This window comes from Coregonus clupeaformis, chromosome 10 (genome assembly GCF_020615455.1).
Source record: "Coregonus clupeaformis isolate EN_2021a chromosome 10, ASM2061545v1, whole genome shotgun sequence".
Classification (NCBI taxonomy): Eukaryota; Metazoa; Chordata; class Actinopteri; order Salmoniformes; family Salmonidae; genus Coregonus; species Coregonus clupeaformis.
Window position 1 is genome coordinate 43817770 of NC_059201.1, and position 18997 is coordinate 43836766.

General features: G+C 41.1%; 1 protein-coding gene and 1 long non-coding RNA gene across 3 annotated transcripts; one reads left to right on the forward strand and one right to left on the reverse strand.

Annotated features, from left to right (window-relative positions):
- The first annotated feature begins 519 nt into the window (after positions 1-519).
- LOC121575882 lies at positions 520-10830 on the forward strand. Its single transcript, XR_006002391.2, has 3 exons — positions 520-648; positions 5872-5991; positions 10745-10830. It is a non-coding gene; the product is annotated as an uncharacterized LOC121575882 (long non-coding RNA).
- Positions 4756-12507, reverse strand: LOC121575881 (sodium- and chloride-dependent betaine transporter). Of its 2 annotated transcripts, XR_006002390.1 has the most exons (4): positions 12180-12507; positions 10752-10886; positions 5861-5959; positions 4756-5187 (listed from the first exon to the last, which is right to left on the reverse strand). XR_006002390.1 is itself a non-coding variant. In XM_041889169.1 (3 exons), the coding sequence occupies exons 1-3, from the start codon at positions 10834-10836 to the stop codon at positions 5096-5098; spliced, it is 276 nt and encodes a 91-aa protein (XP_041745103.1). In that variant the 3' UTR covers positions 4756-5095. The 2 variants fall into 2 exon arrangements, 1 of the variants encoding a protein (XP_041745103.1); XM_041889169.1 differs by lacking the exon at positions 12180-12507 and having other exon boundaries at positions 10752-10836.
- Positions 12508-18997: the final 6490 nt, after the last annotated feature.

The following is an 18997-nucleotide window of genomic DNA, read 5'->3' on the forward strand; positions in this document are numbered from 1 at the left end:
CTACAGTATACATATCTCCCTTGCATATTACATCATTTATGCAGCAGCATGTAAGAAATTTTTGGACTCACCTTGTTGTGTTGTGCTGTGCTCAGTAAAACAGGAAGGTGGCGCGGCGTTCCTTCGTGGGCAGATTTTGTCATCAAAGTCTGGCATTCTCTGGATTTATGGTGGGAACTCTGAAAAAAACCACACAGCCACTCCACTGAATAGCAGGCTAGTGATTGCTTTGCAATGCTTGCAGTTAGCCACTAATTCCTTCCAAACCACTCATTGTTGAATTTGCGATTTCCAACTTGTTGTGTAATGTTTATGTCCAATGGCCGATGAGAAACCGATACGTTTTATCTATAATTTCTCTGCATATGACAAGGCTTGAAAAGGATTTGCCAGTAGATTGTCGACTTGATTCATGATGATGACTACTCGGAATTCCAAGTCGGGAATTTCGGGCCTCTTTCTAGAGCTCCGACCTGAAGATCACTGATGTCATTATTCAACCTTGTTTTTTTTCAGAGTTCCCAGTTGTCTGAAAGCACCACAAATCCAGAGAATGCCAGACTTTAATGACAAAGTTTGATGATTCAATTTGCCGACAAGAAGGACCACCGCACCACCTTCCTGTTCAAGTTAGCGCAGCACAACAAGGTGAGTCCAAAAATGTCTTGTATGCTGCTGCATAAATTATGTAATATGCCAGGGATATATGTATACTGTAGTTAAGAAAGTAATACAAAGTGTATGTTGTGTAGTAAGCTGTTAGTAGCCCATGTGCCTCATCCTAATAATTTGGTCCCTTACCCCTCATAACCTAGCCTATGGTTCTGACTTGGTGTACAGGGAGGATACTGTAAGAACGGCCCATGTTCAGAATTCTGTCACTGTACATTTCAAAAGTGCTGAACAAATAGTTATATTGACTACATCCGTCTTAGTTCGCTCATTAATGTCTTAATCGAAATTACGGATTGCCTCTTATCCGCTCATCGTTTCTTTATGCCATAGTTTGTACATCTCAATTGTCAGTAGAAACCACATTTTGTTTAAGCAAGTCAACCGTATCAGCTATTTTTTTTTTTTAAGGAAGTAAATTAGGCTGAATGAACTGTTTCGCTGCCAGACAAGGCTCTGCTGATAGCGAGGTGTAGCGGTGGTAAGGATTCACTCCATGGTGCTGAAAATAACGCTCTGCTGTTGGGACAGCTTTGTGTAGGACCTAACAGTTTGTGGGTACTGTTTGTCACCGTTATAGTGCAATTAATGTATTCTTTAGTGTTCTGTTGTGTTGTGTAGTGGCTTTGCTGGCATGCATTAAAAACAATGTTGAGTTTGCCCCACCAATATTTACACACTAAAATAATTTTGCACAGAGGTACACTACCATTTAAATGTTTTAGAACACCTACTCATTCAAGGGATTTTCTTTATTTTTACTATTTTCTACATTGTAGAATAATAGTGAAGACATCAAAACTATGAAATAACACATATGGAATCATGTAGTAAACAAATCAAAATATATTTAATATTTGAGATTCTTCAAATAGCCACCCTTTGCTTTGATGACATATTTGCACACTCTTGGCATTCTCTCAACCAGCTTCATGAGGTAGTCACCTGGAATGCATTTCAATTAACAGGTGTGCCTTCTTAAAAGTTAATTTGTGGAATTTCTTTCCTTCTTAATGCGTTTGAGCCAATCAGTTGTGTTGTGACAAGGTATGGGGGGTATACAGAAGATAGCCCTACTTGGTAAAATACCAAGTCCATATTATGGCAAGAACAGCTCAAATAAGCAAAGAAAAACAACATTCCATCTTTACTTTCAGTCAATACGGAACATCAAGAACTTTGAAAGTTTCGCTAAGTGCAGTCGCAAAAAACATCAAGCGCTATGATGAAGCGGGCTCTCATGAGGACCGCCAGAGGAATGGAAGACCCAGATTTACCTCTGCTGCAGAGGATAAGTTCATTAGAGTTACCAGCCTCAGAAATTGCAGCCTAAATAAATGCTTCACAGAGTTCAAGTAACAGACACATCTCAACATCAACTTTTCAGAGGAGACTGTGTGAATCAGGCCTTCATGGTCGAATTGCTGCAAAGAAACCACTACTAAAGGACACCAATAAGAAGAAGAGACTTGCTTGGGCCAAGAAACACGAGCAATTTACATTAGACCGGTGGAAATGTGTCCTTTGGTCTGGAGTCCAAATTTGAGATTTTTGGTTCCAACCGGTGCGTCTTTGTGAGACGCGGTGTGGGTGAACGGATGATCTCCGCATGTGTAGTTCCCACCGTAAAGCATGGAGGAGGAGGTGTTATGGTGTGGGGTGCATGCTGGTGACACTGTCTGTGATTTATTTAGAATTCAAGGCACACTAAACCAGCATGGCTGCCACAGCATTCTGCAGCGATACACCATCCCATCTGGTTTGGGCTTAGTGGGACTATCATTTGTTTTTCAACAGGACAATGACCCAACACACCTCTAGGCTGTATAAGGGCTATTTTACCAAGAAGGAGAGTGATGGATGCTGCATCAGATGACCTGGCCTCCTCAATCCCCCGACCTCAACCAAATTGAGATGGTTTGGGATGAGTCGGACGGCGGAGTGAAGGAAAAGCAGCCAACAAGTGCTCAGCATATCCTTCAAGACTGTTGGAAAAGCATTCCAGGTGAAGCTGGTTGAGAGAATGCCAAGAGTGTGCAAAGCTGTCATCAAGGCAAAGGGTGGCTATTTGAACAATCTCAAATATAAAATATAACAGCCTCCACTCTTCTGGGAAGGTTTACCACTAGATGTTGGAACATTGCTGCGGGGACTTGCTTCCATTCAGCCACAAGAGCATTAGTGAGGTTTGGCACTGATGTTGGGATATTAGGCCTGGCTCGCAGTCGGCATTCCAATTCATCCCAAAGGTGTTCGATGGGGTTGAGGTTAGGGCTCTGCGCAGGCCAGTCAAGTTCTTCCACACATTTACATTTGACATTTTAGTCATTTAGCAGACGCTCTTATGCAGAGCGACTTACAGTAAGTAGTGAGTGCGTACATTTTCATAAATTTTTCGTAATGTTTTCATACACACCGATCTCGACAAACCATTTCTGTATGGACCTCGCTTTGTGCAGTGGGGCATTGTCATGCTGAAACAGGAAAGGACCTTCCCCAAACTGTTGCTACAAAGTTGGAAGCACAGAATCGTCTAGAATGTAATTGTATAATGTAGAGTTAAGATTTCCCTTCACTGGAACTAGGGGACCTAGCCAGAACCATGAAAAACAGCCACAGACCATTATTCCTCCTCCACCAAACTTTACAGTTGGCACTATGCATTCGGGCAGGTAGCGTTCTCATGGCATCCGCCAAACCCAGATTCATCCATCGGACTGCCAGATGGTGAATCGTCATTCATCACTCCAGAGAATGTGTTTCCACTGCTCCAGAGTCCAATGGCGGCGAGCTTGACAACACTCCAGCTGACGCTTGGCATTGCGCATGGTGATCTTAGGCTTGTAGCGGCTGCTCGGCCACGGAAACCCATTTCATGAATGCCCGACGAACAGTTCTTGTGCTGACGTTGCTTCCAGAGGCAGTTTGGAACTAGTGAGTGTTGCAACCGAGCACAGATTATGTTTACGCACTACGCACTTCAGCACTCGGCGGTCCCATTCTGTGAGCTTGTGTGGCCTACCACTTCGCGGCTGAGCCGTTGTTGATCCTAGATGTTTCCACTTCACAATAACAGCACTTACAGTTGACCGGGGCAGCTCTAGTAGGGCAGAAATTTGACGAACTGACTTGTTGGAAAGCGTGTAGCTCAGTTGGTAGAGCATTGCGCTTGCAACGCCAGGTTTGTGGGTTCAATTCCCACCGGGGACCAGTATGAAAAAATTTATGCACTCACTAACTGTAAGTCGCTCTGGATAAGAGCGTCTGCTAAATGACTAAAATGTAAAATGTAACATCCTATGATGGTGCCACGTTGAAAGTCACTGAGATCTTCGGTACGTGCCATTCTACTACCAATGTTTGTCTATGGAGATTGCATGGCTGTGTGCTGAAATAGCCAAATCCACTAATTTAAAGGGGTGTCCACATACTTTAGGGTATGTACCCTAAAAAGTAATAGATATGGGGCCCTCCCAGATTTGGTCCCTGGGGAGCATGGCAGCCATTTTTCTAAATGGCCGACGACGGTAACACTGTTTTACAATTCAGGAGGACTGTTTTGAGATAAATCACCAAATCTGTCACAGAGCTACATTTATGGGGAGGAAGAGAGAGCGAAATCTAGCTATAGAGTCAATCTGACTCTATAGCTAGATTTTGTAGACTGTCGTAGCCCACCCTGTCATTGCATTCAATAGCCCTCAGGCACCAACAGTCCTCTGACACCCTCTCGGGTGATGTCTATGTGTGATGGGTGATTTGAAGAAGTCAGGCGCAGGAGGATAAATCACAGAATAATAGGCTTTATTCCGGAATACAGAGTTACGTAGTAAAGCGTCAAAACAGTCCAGTGCGCAAATCAGGCGCACTGAAACCAACAAGGCACACAGGGAAAAATAACCCGGCAATACAAAATACAAGGAGCTCCACCGAGCTTCACTATCCTCACAATAAACAATCACACACAAAGACAAGGGGGAAGAGGGAACACTTATACAGCTACTGATGGGGGGATATGAACCAGGTGTGTGTAATAAACAAGACAAAACAAATGGAATGATGAGATGAGGAGCGGCAGTGGCTAGAAGGCCGGTGACGACGAACGCCGAAGCCTGCCCGAACAAGGAGAGGAGGCAGCCTCGGAGGAAGTCATGACACTATGTAGTTGAGGTCCCACTAAACCCCAGGAGGATATACTGTATCTACCATGTAAATGTCTCAAGAGATACCTGGATTCTAATATTTCAATTTGTGCACTATATCGGACACTTTCTTCGTCAAATTGCAACTGTACAGTTACTGTAACTCCAAAAATATACATACGTACAGTATTTAGCCTCCAGTCAATGTCTCCATACCAAGTTGAGGATCTCATCTTTCAGACGCAATTGGAACTGAGTTAATAGCCCATAGCATTGTAAAGTTAGAGCTGAAAATCCGATATGGCAGGGAGTCCATATCGCCCATATCGGCGGCCATCTTGACAGATTAGCTCAATCGCCAATTTCTCAGCCTCTGAGTATAAGAGAAAACACTTTGAATGAATAACAGATACATTTTCATGACATGTTATGGATGAAATTGATCAAAATAACTGTTCAAAAAATGAAAAACATACAGAAACGCCTATTTTTAAACATCAAATTTGACTATAAAGGTGTGAATATTTGTTATATATGTTATGAAAGGTTAATAAAATTAAAAAGTGTTACTGCTTGACAGACAGTGTCTCTTTACGATCATTACCTATTTGAAGTTGGTGCTTTTAAGTATATGTTGGCACTTTTAAGGTTAACTGTTATTACCTGTGTAATTCACTTATTTTCTGTGTTATTAACGTTATCATCTGTTAATACCTGTTATTAACTGCTATTACCTTTGTCGTTACATGATATTACTTGTGTTATCACCTGTTATTACCTGTTATTGCCTGTGTAATTAACCTATTGTATAGTCAATATGTTTATAACTGTAACTGCTATTGTTACTAACTGCTATTACCTGTTTTATTGACTGTTATTACCTATTTTACTGTTATTACCTGTGTTCCAGGTGTTTACCTGTGTTACTGACTGTTATTACCTGTGTTATTGACTGTTATTACCCGTGTTACTAACTGTGGTTACCCATGTTACTAACTGTTATTACCTGCGTTATTGACTGTTGTTGCCCGTGTTACTGTTATTACCTGTGTTCCAGGCATTTCCGCAGCTGGCCCATGGCACCTCATCACTGAAGGAGGAGAACAGGTAGAAGAAGGCCCAGGGCTGGATGATGATGTATGACACTGCAGCATACGCAAACAAAGCAAATGTAAATGTAAGTGCACTTAAATATAAATGTAAATGTACACAGTTTCCTGTTTACAGGTTTTGTGTTTTCCACTCAGATAAGGTTGGCTTAGTGGAAAAAAACATTTGGTTAAGATTGGCTGTTTTGAGTAAATTCATAATTGATATTCATTGACAAGCTGAACATGTTTGTCCTGTACTATTGTGTTTTCAAAGTCATTGCCGACTTTGAGGATTTAATCCTGTGATCCCTGATGTCTAGATATTGTTTTGGGGAAATCATGAAGTTATATAAAGTAATATACAGTTGAAGTCAGAAGTTTACATACACCTTAGCCAAATACATTTAAACTCTGTTTTTCACAATTCCTGACATTTAATCCTAGTAAAGATTCCCTGTTTTAGGTCAGTTAGGATCACCACTTTATTTTAAGAATGTGAAATGTCAGAATAATAGTAGAGAGAATGATTTATTTCAGCTTTTATTTCTTTCATCACATTCCCAGTGGGTCAGAAGTTTACATACACTCAATTAGTATTTGGTAGCATTGCCTTTAAATTGTTTAACTTGGGTCAAACGTTTCGGGTAGCCTTCCACAAGCTTCCCACAATAAGTTGGGAGAATTTTGGCCCATTCCTCCTGATAGAGCTGGTGTAACTGAGTCAGGTTTGTAGGCCTCCTTGCTCGCACACGCTTTTTCAGTTCTGCCCACAAATGTTCTATAGGATTGAGGTCAGGGCTTTGTGATGGCAACTCCAATACCTTGACTTTGTTGTCCTTAAGCCATTTTGCCACAACTTTGGAAGTATGCTTGGGGTCATTGTCCATTTGGAAGATCCATTTGCGACCAAGCTTTAACTTCCTGGCTGATGTCTTGAGATTTTGCTTCAATATATCCACATAATTTTCCTTCCTCATGATGCCATCTATTTTGTGAAGTGCACCAATCCCTCCTGCAGCAAAGCACCCCCACAGCATGATGCTGCCATCCCCATGCATCACGGTTGGGATGGTGTTCTTCGGCTTGCAAGCAGCCCCATTTTTCCTCCAAACATGGTCATTATGGCCAAACAGTTATATTTTTGTTTCATCAGACCAAAGGACATTTCTCCAAAAAGTACGATCTTTGTCCCCATGTGCAGTTGCAAACCGTAGTCTGGCTTTTCTGTGGCGGTTTTGGAGCAGTGGCTTCTTCCTTGCTGAGCGGCCTTTCAGGTTATGTCGATATAGGACTCATTTTATGGATATAGATACTTTTGTACCGGTTTCCTCCAGCATCTTCACAAGGTCCTTTGCTGTTGTTCTGGGATTTATTTGCACTTTTCGCACCAAAGTACGTTCATCTCTAGGAGACAGAACACGTCTCCCTCCTGAGCGGTATGACAGCTGCGTGGTCCCATGGTGTTTATACTTGCGTACTATTGTTTGTACAGATGAACGTGGTACCTTCAGGCGTTTGGAAATTGCTCCCAAGGATGAACCAGACTTGTGAAGGTCTACAATTTTTTTTCTGAGGTCTTGGCTGATTTCTTTTGATTTTCCCATGATGTCAAGCAAAGAGGCACTGAGTTTGAAGGTAGGCCTTGAAATACATCCACAGGTACACCTCCAATTGACTCAAATGATGTAAATTACAGTGAGGGATAATGTTATTTGATCCCCTGCTGATTTTGTACGTTTGCCCACTGACAAAGAAATTATCAGTCTATAATGTTAATGGTAGGTTTATTTGAACAGTGAGAGACAGAATAACAACAAAAAAATCCAGAAAAACGCATGTAAAAAATGTTATAAATTGATTTGCATTTTAATGAGGGAAATAAGTATTTGACCACCTCTCAATCAGAAAGATTTCTGGCTCCCAGGTGTCTTTTATACAGGTAACGAGCTGAGATTAGGAGCACACTCTTAAAGGGAGTGCTCCTAATCTCAGCTTGTTACCTGTATAAAAGACACCTGTCCACAGAAGCAATCAATCAATCAGATTCCAAACTCTCCACCATGGTCAAGACCAAAGAGCTCTCCAAGGATGTCAGGGACAAGATTGTAGACCTACACAAGGCTGGAATGGGCTACAAGACCATCGCCAAGCAGCTTGGTGAGAAGGTGACAACAGTTGGTGCGATTATTCGCAAATGGAAGAAACACAAAATAACTGTCAATCTCCCTCGGCCTGGGGCTCCATGCAAGATCTCACCTCGTGGAGTTGCAATGATCATGAGAACGGTGAGGAATCAGCCCAGAACTACACGGGAGGATCTTGTCAATGATCTCAAGGCAGCTGGGACCATAGTCACCAAGAAAACAATTGGTAACACACTACGTCGTGAAGGACTGAAATCCTGCAGTGCCTGCAAGGTCCCCCTGCTTAAGAAAGCACATATACAGGCCCGTCAGAAGTTTGCCAATGAACATCTGAATGATTCAGAGGAGAACTGGGTGAAAGTGTTGTGGTCAGATGAGACCAAAATCGAGCTCTTTGGCATCAACTCAACTCGCCGTGTTTGGAGGAGGAGGAATGCTGCCTATGATCCCAAGAACACCATCCCCACCGTCAAACATGGAGGTGGAAACATTATGCTTTGGGGGTGTTTTTCTGCTAAGGGGACAGGACAACTTCACCGCATCAAAGGGACGATGGACGGGGCCATGTACCGTCAAATCTTGGGTGAGAACCTCCTTCCCTCAGCCAGGGCATTGAAAATGGGTCGTGGATGGGTATTCCAGCATGACAATGACCCAAAACACACGGCCAAGGCAACAAAGGAGTGGCTCAAGAAGAAGCACATTAAGGTCCTGGAGTGGCCTAGCCAGTCTCCAGACCTTAATCCCATAGAAAATGTGTGGAGGGACCTGAAGGTTCGAGTTGCCAAACGTCAGCCTCGAAACCTTAATGACTTGGAGAAGATCTGCAAAGAGGAGTGGGACAAAATCCCTCCTGAGATGTGTGCAAGCCTGGTGGCCAACTACAAGAAATGTCTGACCTCTGTGATTGCCAACAAGGGTTTTGCCACCAAGTACTAAGTCATGTTTTGCAGAGGGGTCAAATACTTATTTCCCTCATTAAAATGCAAATCAATTTATAACATTTTTGACATGTGTTTTTCTGGATTTTGTTGTTGTTATTCTGTCTCTCACTGTTCAAATAAACCTACCATTAAAATTATAGACTGATCATGTCACGCCCTGACTCAGGGGACGCTTATATGTTGAGTCAGGGTGTGTAAATTCCTTGTTGTGCTTGTTCTATGTTATAGGATCTAGTAGGTCTAGATCTATGTTGGCCGGTGTGGTTCCCAATCAGAGGCAGCTGTCGCTCGTTGTCTCTGATTGGGGACCATACTTAGGCAGCCTATTGGCACTAGTGGGTTGTGGGATCTTGTTCCGTGTGAGGTATGTTGTTTGTGTACCTTGGACTTCACGTTTCGTTTATTGTTTTGTCGTTGTTTATTCGTTTCAAATAAACATGTATGCATATCACGCTGCGCCTTGGTCTGACCCGTCTATGAACGAACGTGACAGATAATTTATTTGTCAGTGGGCAAACATACAAAATCAGCAGGGGATCAAATACTTTTTTCCCTCACTGTAGCTGTCAGAAGCTTCTAAAGCCATGACATCATTTTCTGGAATTTTCCAAGCTGTTTAAAGGCACAGTCTACAGTATGTAAACTTCTGACCCACTGGAATTGTGATACAGTGAATTATAAATTAAATTATCTGTCTGTAAACAATTGTTGGAAAAATTACTTGTGTCATGCAAAAGTAGATGTCCTAACCGATTTGCCAAAACTATAGTTTGTTAACAAGAAATTTGTGGAGTGGTTGAAAAACTAGTTTTAATGACTCCAACCTAAGTTTATGTGAACTTCCGACTTCAACTGTATAGGGTAAGAAATTGTAAACATTTATTTAAAAAATGATAATTGACATATGGATTACAGTACTATTGCCTTGACAGCGTTCTTAGTATTTCATAGTGAGCAACATTTTCATATGAGTAGATCTAATGTGGCTATTTCAGCTTGGGGTTACCCGTTATTTACAAAACCCATCAGCACAGTAAAGTGCATACTGTACATATTGCTAAAAGGGTCCCTAAAATGAAATGTTCTTGCAGCCATAAATATCCTATATTTTCACTTTCTCACTCACACGCACGCACACACACACGTTGGGATTATATACACTACCAGTCAAAAGTTTGGACACACCTACTCATTCCAGGGTTTATCTTCATTTTTACTATTTTCTATATTGTAGAATAATAGTGAAGACTATATGGAATCATGTAGTAACCCAAAAAGTGTTAAACAAATCAAAATATATTTTCAGATAGCTACCCTTTGCATTGATGACAGCTTTGCACACTCTTGGCATTCTCTCAACCATCTTCATGCGTTTGAGCCAATCAGTTGTGTTGTGACAAGGTAGGGGGGATATACAGAAGATAGCCCTATTTGGTAAAAGACCAAGTCCATATTATGGCAAGAACAGCTCAAATAAGCAAAGAAAAATGACAGTCCATCATTACTTTAAGACATGATGGTCAGTCAATACGGAACATTTCAAGAAACAAAAGTTTCTTCAAGTGCATATATTATTTTGATTTGTTTAACACTTTTTCGTTTACTACATGATTCCATATGTGTTATTTCATAGTTTTGATGTCTGCACTATTATTCTACAATGTAAAACATTTAAAAAATAAAGAAAAACCCTTGAATGAGTAGGTGTGTCCAAACGTTTGACGATAGTGTATGTAATTCTATGCTTGCAGTGGTAACCTTCAAAGAGAGTGCAGAAGTGTCTCCAGCAGGTGATGCTGCCCTGCAAGGTGTACTGTCCCATGGCTGTCCCCAGGAGGAACATGGGGATACCACAGGAGAGCAGGAACAGGACATATGGAATCAGGAATGCACCTGTGATGATGGTTACAGCGTTGTTATGATTGGGGCCGAGTCAAAACACATACATCAGTCACAGATACTTGTTTCCCCTTTTACTGTTTAGGCCCCACAACTTTTCCAATCAAGCCTATTCCATTTTAAAAGCTATTTAGATTACAAGCTACATTACAAGTTCAGGTAGCAGGGACAGTGTACAAACAAAGCCTGTGAAAAAGTGCGCAGGTGTCTCGTGAGTGTGTGTCACGTCTCCTCCCGTTGCTCCCGTCCAACGCTCTGATTCGCCGGTCTACTGAGCCACCGGTCTGAGTGCACCACCTCGGCAACACCGGAATGGAAACCCAACGCACCCTAATCACCTCCAGCGCACCTGCACCTCATCATCTCATCACCACCCCTATTTAGCCCTGGACTGTTCTGGATGATGTTGTGTGTGATTGTTAAGCTTTGTGTTGTGTACTCTATCTTTGTTATTTCTCTTTGTCATTGTTTAAGTAAACATTGACCTTGTTAATTCCTGCGTCTGCCTCTTCGTATACTCAGTACTCGTCACAGTGTGAGGTAGTATCCCTTCCCTCCATTTTTATAACACAGATATGGGAACCTCCACAGGTTTCCAAACCCCACCAAGGTGCCTGCGATGGCCAAGAGGAACTCCAGCTTGTTGGCCCACGGTCCAGCAGCAACAGGCTCTTTTTCTGGCCCATCACCAGACTGCTGTCCTGGGCAGGCAAGCCATGACTGTTCTCCTTTGGCAATTTCCTAGTCATGGTCACCAGCACACAGCATTCTTTGCATTAATGAAAATACACCAAAACCTTGTTTATTTAGGTACTTGTTAAAAATCCTTAAAGACAAGCACCGAATTTGAGAAATGTTCTCTTTGCTTTATTTCCAATTACATATCACCCAATCTGTACGTTCTGAACCTAGTGATCCCACCTCTATAATGTGAATTGGTGCCAATAGGCGTTCCGTCATCTGCAGTTGGGCATAGATAATGCTGGATCTCCAGGTTGCACACAGAGATGCCTTAGACCCGTGGTATTCTCACAAGTGTCTTTGAGAAAATTCAAATGTTGCATCCATTGTTCTGTGTGTTACTGCCTAAACCTACTCAGCTGACCTTACTTGGCACCAGTAGTAAGCTTAATTTATTTACCCATTTAGGATTACCAACATTAGAAATTGTTCACACTTTCACCAAGTCACATACGAGTAAAATTGTATGTCTATATATCACAATACTACACCATTTGGATACCATAGAGTGAAGTAGGCAGAACAAACACATAATAAAGCACTTACCCCTCAATTAACATTCCCCCCAAGTCCTCCCAGGGGTGTGGGTCTGGGTCTTTGCTGTAACAACAGACTGATCAGTATTCCCCTCAGGCAGAGTGCTCCTCAGCTACTGCATACCCAGAACAAAGCTGAGATGTCATGAGTAGCCTACACCAACAGTACCAAGAAACAAGTCAAACAAGTCATTCTTAAATTCGTTTGGTTTAGGTTGTTGTTTTCCAGTAACAGCTCTCCACATCTTTCATCATAATCTTCATGCATTGCCTAGAGAATTTGGTGATGGAGGAGGATGAATACAGTATACTACAGGTAAACTGATAGAAACACGTCAGCCTGGCTTGTATGAGCTTGTTATTATGGTAAGAACTGCTACAGAGCAGAACAACACAGAACAACTTCCTGGTAGTACTTTTCCACTGGGACCGAGCGGCTGGGGTCATTGAGATTGGCTCAGTTGCTAACAATAAAAAAAGATCAGTGAGCTGTCTCTGGTTTGCAGGTCATTAGGCTTTGGTTATTTGGTAATTGGGAAATGCTGATCATGGACCACTTGCTATGTTGTTATTTTATGACCCCACGTCATGTCCCCCACCAGCCGCAACCACCCCTTCTTCATGTCCGTCCCCCGGGGACCCCCTGCTGGCCTACCACATGCCCGGCCTGTACGCCGCCGACCCCAGCATGCGAGAGAGGGAGCTCCGCAACCTCAGAGAGAGGGAGCTCGGCGAGAGGATGAAGCCTGGCTTCGAGGTCAAACCCACAGAGATGGAGATCATGCATCCATCAGCCAACCCCATGGAGCACTTTGCCTGACATGGAGCCATGGCTATGCCCCACTTCGCTGGGCCACCCCACCACCCCTTTGGCCACTTCCATCCGGCCTTGCAGTACCACCTGGAGAGGGAGAGGCAGGCGCTGGCCCTGGCCGGGCTCCAGATGCGTCCGGAGCTGAGCTACGCTGAGCGGCTGACTGCTGAGAGTCTCCATGCAGAGAGGATGGCGTCTGTGGCTAACGACCCGGCCGCCAGGCTGCAGATGCTGAATGTAACCAGCACTCCCACATCCACTCACACCTACACCTGCACCAGCAGGATCCACTCAACCAAGGTGAGGGTAAGGACACTTCTATGTTTTTTTCTATCTTGTTTTTGTTTCATCTTCAGAATATGTCAATAATCCCTTCTCTCCCTTTATTTATTTGTAAAACAAGAAACCTCTCTGTGTTTTATTAACCATTTATAGGGTGAATTTCTGAGATGTGCAGTATAAAATAAAAAATGAAGACATTTTAAATAAGAAATGACTACAGCTGAAGTGGCCAGGTGCAATGTTTTCATGCAGTACTTATTTTTGCCTAAAATCTTCTGAAATGTCATTCATTCAGAGAATGTTAAGGTGCAGGTGTAAACTTTTCACTAGGTTACTGAGTTGGCCTGGTTACATATCCACCATAGCAGCTGGAACCGTGCAGAAAAGGACAATGTGAAAATAAAATATACGAGCCAGCATTGTATGGTTTGGGACAGCCCTATAGTGTGAATATGTTTACCAGCTTGTGTCATTAACAGTTAACCCACTGGTTTGGAAACAAACTGGTTGGGCTTCTCAGATGATATCCTACCCTGGGATTAACACAGCAGAGAACCATTAAAGGTAAACATAATTATCATAGATAATGTAGTTCAAAGGTACCCATAGAAATGCAATGAGAATTCATTCTAGTTCTGTTAAGGTACCATTATCTACAGGTGTGTTTCTCAACCTGTTTTGTATCAGGGACTGGTAACCTAGTGTATGATCTACAATCTTTCCTTCTTCGGGGGACTACTGTCACGCCCTGGCTCTGGGGACTCTTGTATGTTGAGCCAGGGTGTTAATTTATTTGTGTAGTGTCTATGTTTCGTTTTCTATGTTCTGTTCTAGGTTATGTGTTTCTATGTTGGCCGGGGTGGTTCTCAATCAGAGGCAACGAGAATCAGCTGTTGCTTGTTGTCTCTGATTGGGAACCATACTTAGGCAGCCTTTTGTGCACTTGTGATTTGTGGGATCTTGTTCCGTGTAGGTTTGTGTTATTGACCGAGGACTTCACGTATCGTTTTGTTGTTTTTGTGTTATAATTAAAAGTACCTATTAAAGTATGTACTCATATCACGCTGCGCCTTGGTCCGCTCATTATGACGAGCGTGACAACTACATACTGTACATTCAAACTAGCACTGTAGAAGTGACCAAACTATTGTCAGGTAACCACTTCAGGTGCCGCTCATTGTCAGGAACCAGAGGTTGAGAAACATTGGTCTATAGGATGTCAATGCTCAAAAGCATAACATTCACAACGTGATCTGTTACACTGCCTGGGTTCTTTTGTTAACACTACAAACATGAATTATTGATCTTAATATGGGTTGGGATCTTTCCTCTAGCGTCTTATATTACTGACACCAAACGGAGTAAAAACAATAAAAGCTCTGCTTTATTTTTGACACAATGGTTCATTAGTCATGAAACAAGACAGACGTACCAACACGACAAGACAACTATATAAGTCATATATATTTACAGCTGGATCAAAATCTCTAGTACTTACTACAAGACCATGCACTCTGTACAGAAAATCATAAAACGTGTTACACAGGCAGACACCAAGTGCATGCTCAAAGTAAAGTAGTAAACAATATTTCACTTGCCTAAAGCAGTCTCAAAATGAATATCATGTTGAATTTCAGGTTTTTCGTAAAACAAAGGTAAAACAGCATAATTATGAAGTCATATCCTATTGAAATGTAAATTATCCACTCTTACTGGGGGGGTCATTCCATTTCAGCAAGCCATAACACCCACCATCTCAGATTGTTCTGAAATGGTTTCTGTAGTTAGAAACAGATAAGATAAGCATTCCTTCAACATCATTTCTTTCAAAGACAATTTTAATTGAGAAATTAAGCTAATTGATTGAACCCAAATTGGCCATTTTAAATGTATAGGATTCATATAATATTCAATAAATATAGTACCCAACATCGGATTTGTACCAAACCTCTTCATGACAATGATTAAGACATGAGGAATGAAAATAAAAGGTCTAAAGCCACCCACGGACCTGCCAAACCCCACACCAAGCCCACCCAATGGCCAGTATACAGTATCAGTTCTCGATGTTTGACAAGTTGTATGAAGCTGCGACTTCTAGTAATGTTTATTCATACTATGTAATGTATTCTCAGTGAACTTTGTGTATTTTCCACCCTGTTCAGAGAAATTAGCCATTGAAGTCACTTGCATTTCCCCCCATAAATTAGTGTGAAAGTTCCAGATTTTGCCCACTAGATGCCACTGTTTCTGCTTCTGCCACACACACTTTTATCAATTTTGCTGGTCTCTTGTGTTTATCAAATGGATCACAATATTTAATTTGGAACTTTGGGTAGAAAACCAATAGAGGAATTAAAATAAATTGTGTGGTCATCATCACAAGTCAAGCTAGTCATCCATGAAAGAAATTACATTTTTCCTTCTCTTAGCAACCTAATGCATCAACTCAACTCTCCTTGAATAGTCCAACAAGTGCTAGCTCTCTGAGAGGGCTATCCCTATGGTGCAATTATCATATGAAGCCCAACAATTTGATGGAGAAATGGGCTAATGACTAAAATGTTGTGACAACCCTAATAAAATTATACAATTATAAACCATTGCATGGTTATGTTTCAATAAAATTATTAGAAAATATCTCTATATGTTTTGTCTGGATTAGTTAGGCCCTTAGAGACCATAACATTGAAATCATTAGATCTGCTGTAGCCTAATTGTTTGCTTGTTCACCAGGAATGGTATAACTAATGCAGACCTTTTTTGAAGGAAATAAACCACACACACACAGGGGCTATTTCCTGGACACAGATTAAGGCTATTATAAGTACAAACTGAATTGCTTTCATGGAGGACTGGCTTGAATTTTGAGGAAAAAATGTTGAGCAAAAGCTATTGGTTTTCTACCCAAAGTTGTTGTGATCCATTTACTAAATGCAGCAAAATGGATAAAAGGGTGTGGCAATAGCAGGAACAGTGGCCTCTAGTGGGCAAAACCTGGTACTTTTACAATAATTTACTGGGGGAAATGCAAGTGACTTCAATGGCTAATTTCTCTGAACAGGGGAAGAAACCATCACCAAATTTACCGTGAATACATTACATAGTATGAATAAACAATACAAGCAGGAGCTTCTTAATACTTGTCAAACATAGAGAACTGATACTGTATACTGGCCGTTGGGGTGGGCTTGGTGTGAGGTTTGGGGGGTCCGTGGGTGGCTTTTGACTATTTATTTGGAATCCTCATATCTTAATCATTGTTAAGAAGAGGTTTGGTCCAAATTGGATGTTAGGTACCATATTTATTGAATATTATATGAATCAAACACATTAAAATTGCCAATTTGGGTGCAATCAATTAGCTCAATTTCTCAGAGTTCAAATTATCTTTCAACAGAATAATGTTACAGGACTGCTTATCTTATCTGTTTCTAACTACAGAAACAATTTCATACCAATCTGAGATGGGGGTGTCGAAATCCTCTTTCTTGTGCTTTTTGAGGTGGAATGACTCTGAGGTCAATTTGAACATGTACAGGCAGCTGTTGATAATTTCCTCCAATGGAAAGATTCAATGTTAAAAATCCACTTTGGATTAAAATGGTCATCAAAATAAAATGTTATTTACAGTAGAATTTTAATGTTGACATTACATTTAGTCACATACAAGTCCCGCTCTTCAATGGTTTATATACCATAACTCTCACCAAATGGCATGCATTCATCATTTTAGCATTCACCAAAATGGTAACATTCACCAAATGGCATGCCTGTTTAGTTTTGTATTGGGACATTGGTGGGACAGGGACAGTGAGGGGTGCAGACAACATCCTGTATTATGCTGGACATCTTGTCTCAGAGTGGTGGTATATAGAATGTTTTTTATCCCACAAAAATAATGAGATGCTATGAGTTTCATCTTTCCACATTTCAACAGATGTAGCAAAAATAGCTTAGTTACAGTAACTCCAATGAAGATAAGAGAAGACCTTCACGGCATCATACTCATATATATATATATATATGTGTGTAATGTGTAATGTACATACAGAGAGATACATACTTACAAGTAATGCAAATATACGAAGAAGAAATTCAGATTGCACATTTTGAAATTGAGACAAAACTTTTGAACACTCACCTTTTCTTTGTTTTCAGCAAGGATAGAAACATTAAGCATAGTTGCCCTTCAGCTATTCAGTCTCTCTTTGCTTATTACATTCATACCGCAGGTAAACCCAAGACCAGAGGGTGAGAGACAGAGTCATTGGCGTCTCTCAGAGAGAGTCCTATAGAGTTCCTAGTGAATCTCAGACAGGTGTGTCCCTGGCCTTTAGTCAAAGTCATAGTACTCAAGGACATTTGGCACTCAGTCAAATATTAGTTTACATCACAGTCATTTAGTTTGGCCTACCCAACCTTTATATCAACCAATCAATACATATTCCATCACAGGCATATTATTATCATCACCATTAACATACAGGTTCAACAGGTTTCCATTGCTCTGGTCTTATTGGACTAGAAGAGCATTAGCTCAGCATGTGATTGGATGAAAATAACAGACCCCTGTCAGCATCATCGTCACCCACCAGTGGATATCACACATGCATTCAATGGTAAATAAATAAACAAATGAACAAACAAACAAATATTTTGAAGTACAGTACCAAATCAATGTAACATTGAGCTACTTTGTTTGTACCTTGGTAATATTATGGCACTAAGTGCATTTTGGACCTAGAGTGGCATTTTGAGGGGCTGTGGAAGGAAATTTACTTATTTTCACATAATACAGAGCATTGTGGCAAGAAACGCCACCTTATGGTGATCTGTCTGTCAGGCAGTTGTGATGAAATTACAGAAAAGAGCAAAAACCAGTTGTTTGAATGAAATTCTGGTCAAACTTTATTTTATGGTACACATATTAGCCACTAATTTGTAGTTTATAACTGTGTATATACATAGCTCATAAGGCCTTTACTGTGTCTTATTAGCTATACATTAGGCCTTAATTAAGTGTTTTCTTATTTAAACATAAGTCATGTGTTACCGGACAATCCTTAATCGTTCATCTTTTCTCGCATTTTCAAGGAACATCAAAGTGACAATTGATATGACAAGATATGATTCCCAAAAAGTCCTTTGTGGTCACTAAAGTGTCACTATTTCTGGTAACACTTTAGTATAGGGAACACACTTCAAGGTACTATTCCTGTGTACCTTTAAAATTAAGTGTCACCAAATTGATTAATTGATAACAATGACTGACTAATGAATATATAAACCGTCAAACCTTTAGAAACAGTCCGAACCACTGTATCAGTGCAAACACGATACACAGATATGTTTGCCATATGCCTTCTGATACCTAACCTGACCCTTTAAAAGGCTTCAACATTCGAAAGCCACACATCCTCCAGAAAGCTTGGCAACAGTCACTTATGGCACAATTAAGTCAGGTGTTGAGTAAGCGCAAATCTGCTGTATAAGACAATCAAGAAAACAGAAACATACATTTTTTCACGTGCTAATCTAAGCATGTATACAATAACAAAGTTATATAACAGGGGGCCTGAGAGAGGAGGGTCTTACTTACAATGCTGATTCACATAAAAACAGGGGATCAAATACAACAGACCTGTAGAACCATCAACATTAACACCTCGAACCTCGCACACATTGGTCTGAATAAACCTCATCTCCAACAATACAACTCTATTAAACCA

Excerpts from the sequence above, each read along its gene's own strand:
- LOC121575881 (XM_041889169.1), bottom strand. The coding sequence starts at position 10,836 with ATGTTCCTCCTGGGGACAGCCATGGGACAGTACACCTTGCAGGGCAGC. Across the intron at positions 5,960-10,751 it reads CTTCTGCACTCTCTTTGAAG|TGTCATACATCATCATCCAG; the intron begins GTTACCACTGCA and ends CGTATGCTGCAG. Across the intron at positions 5,188-5,860 it reads CGGAAATGCCTGGAACACAG|AGGCTGAGAAATTGGCGATT; the intron begins GTAATAACAGTA and ends TCTTATACTCAG.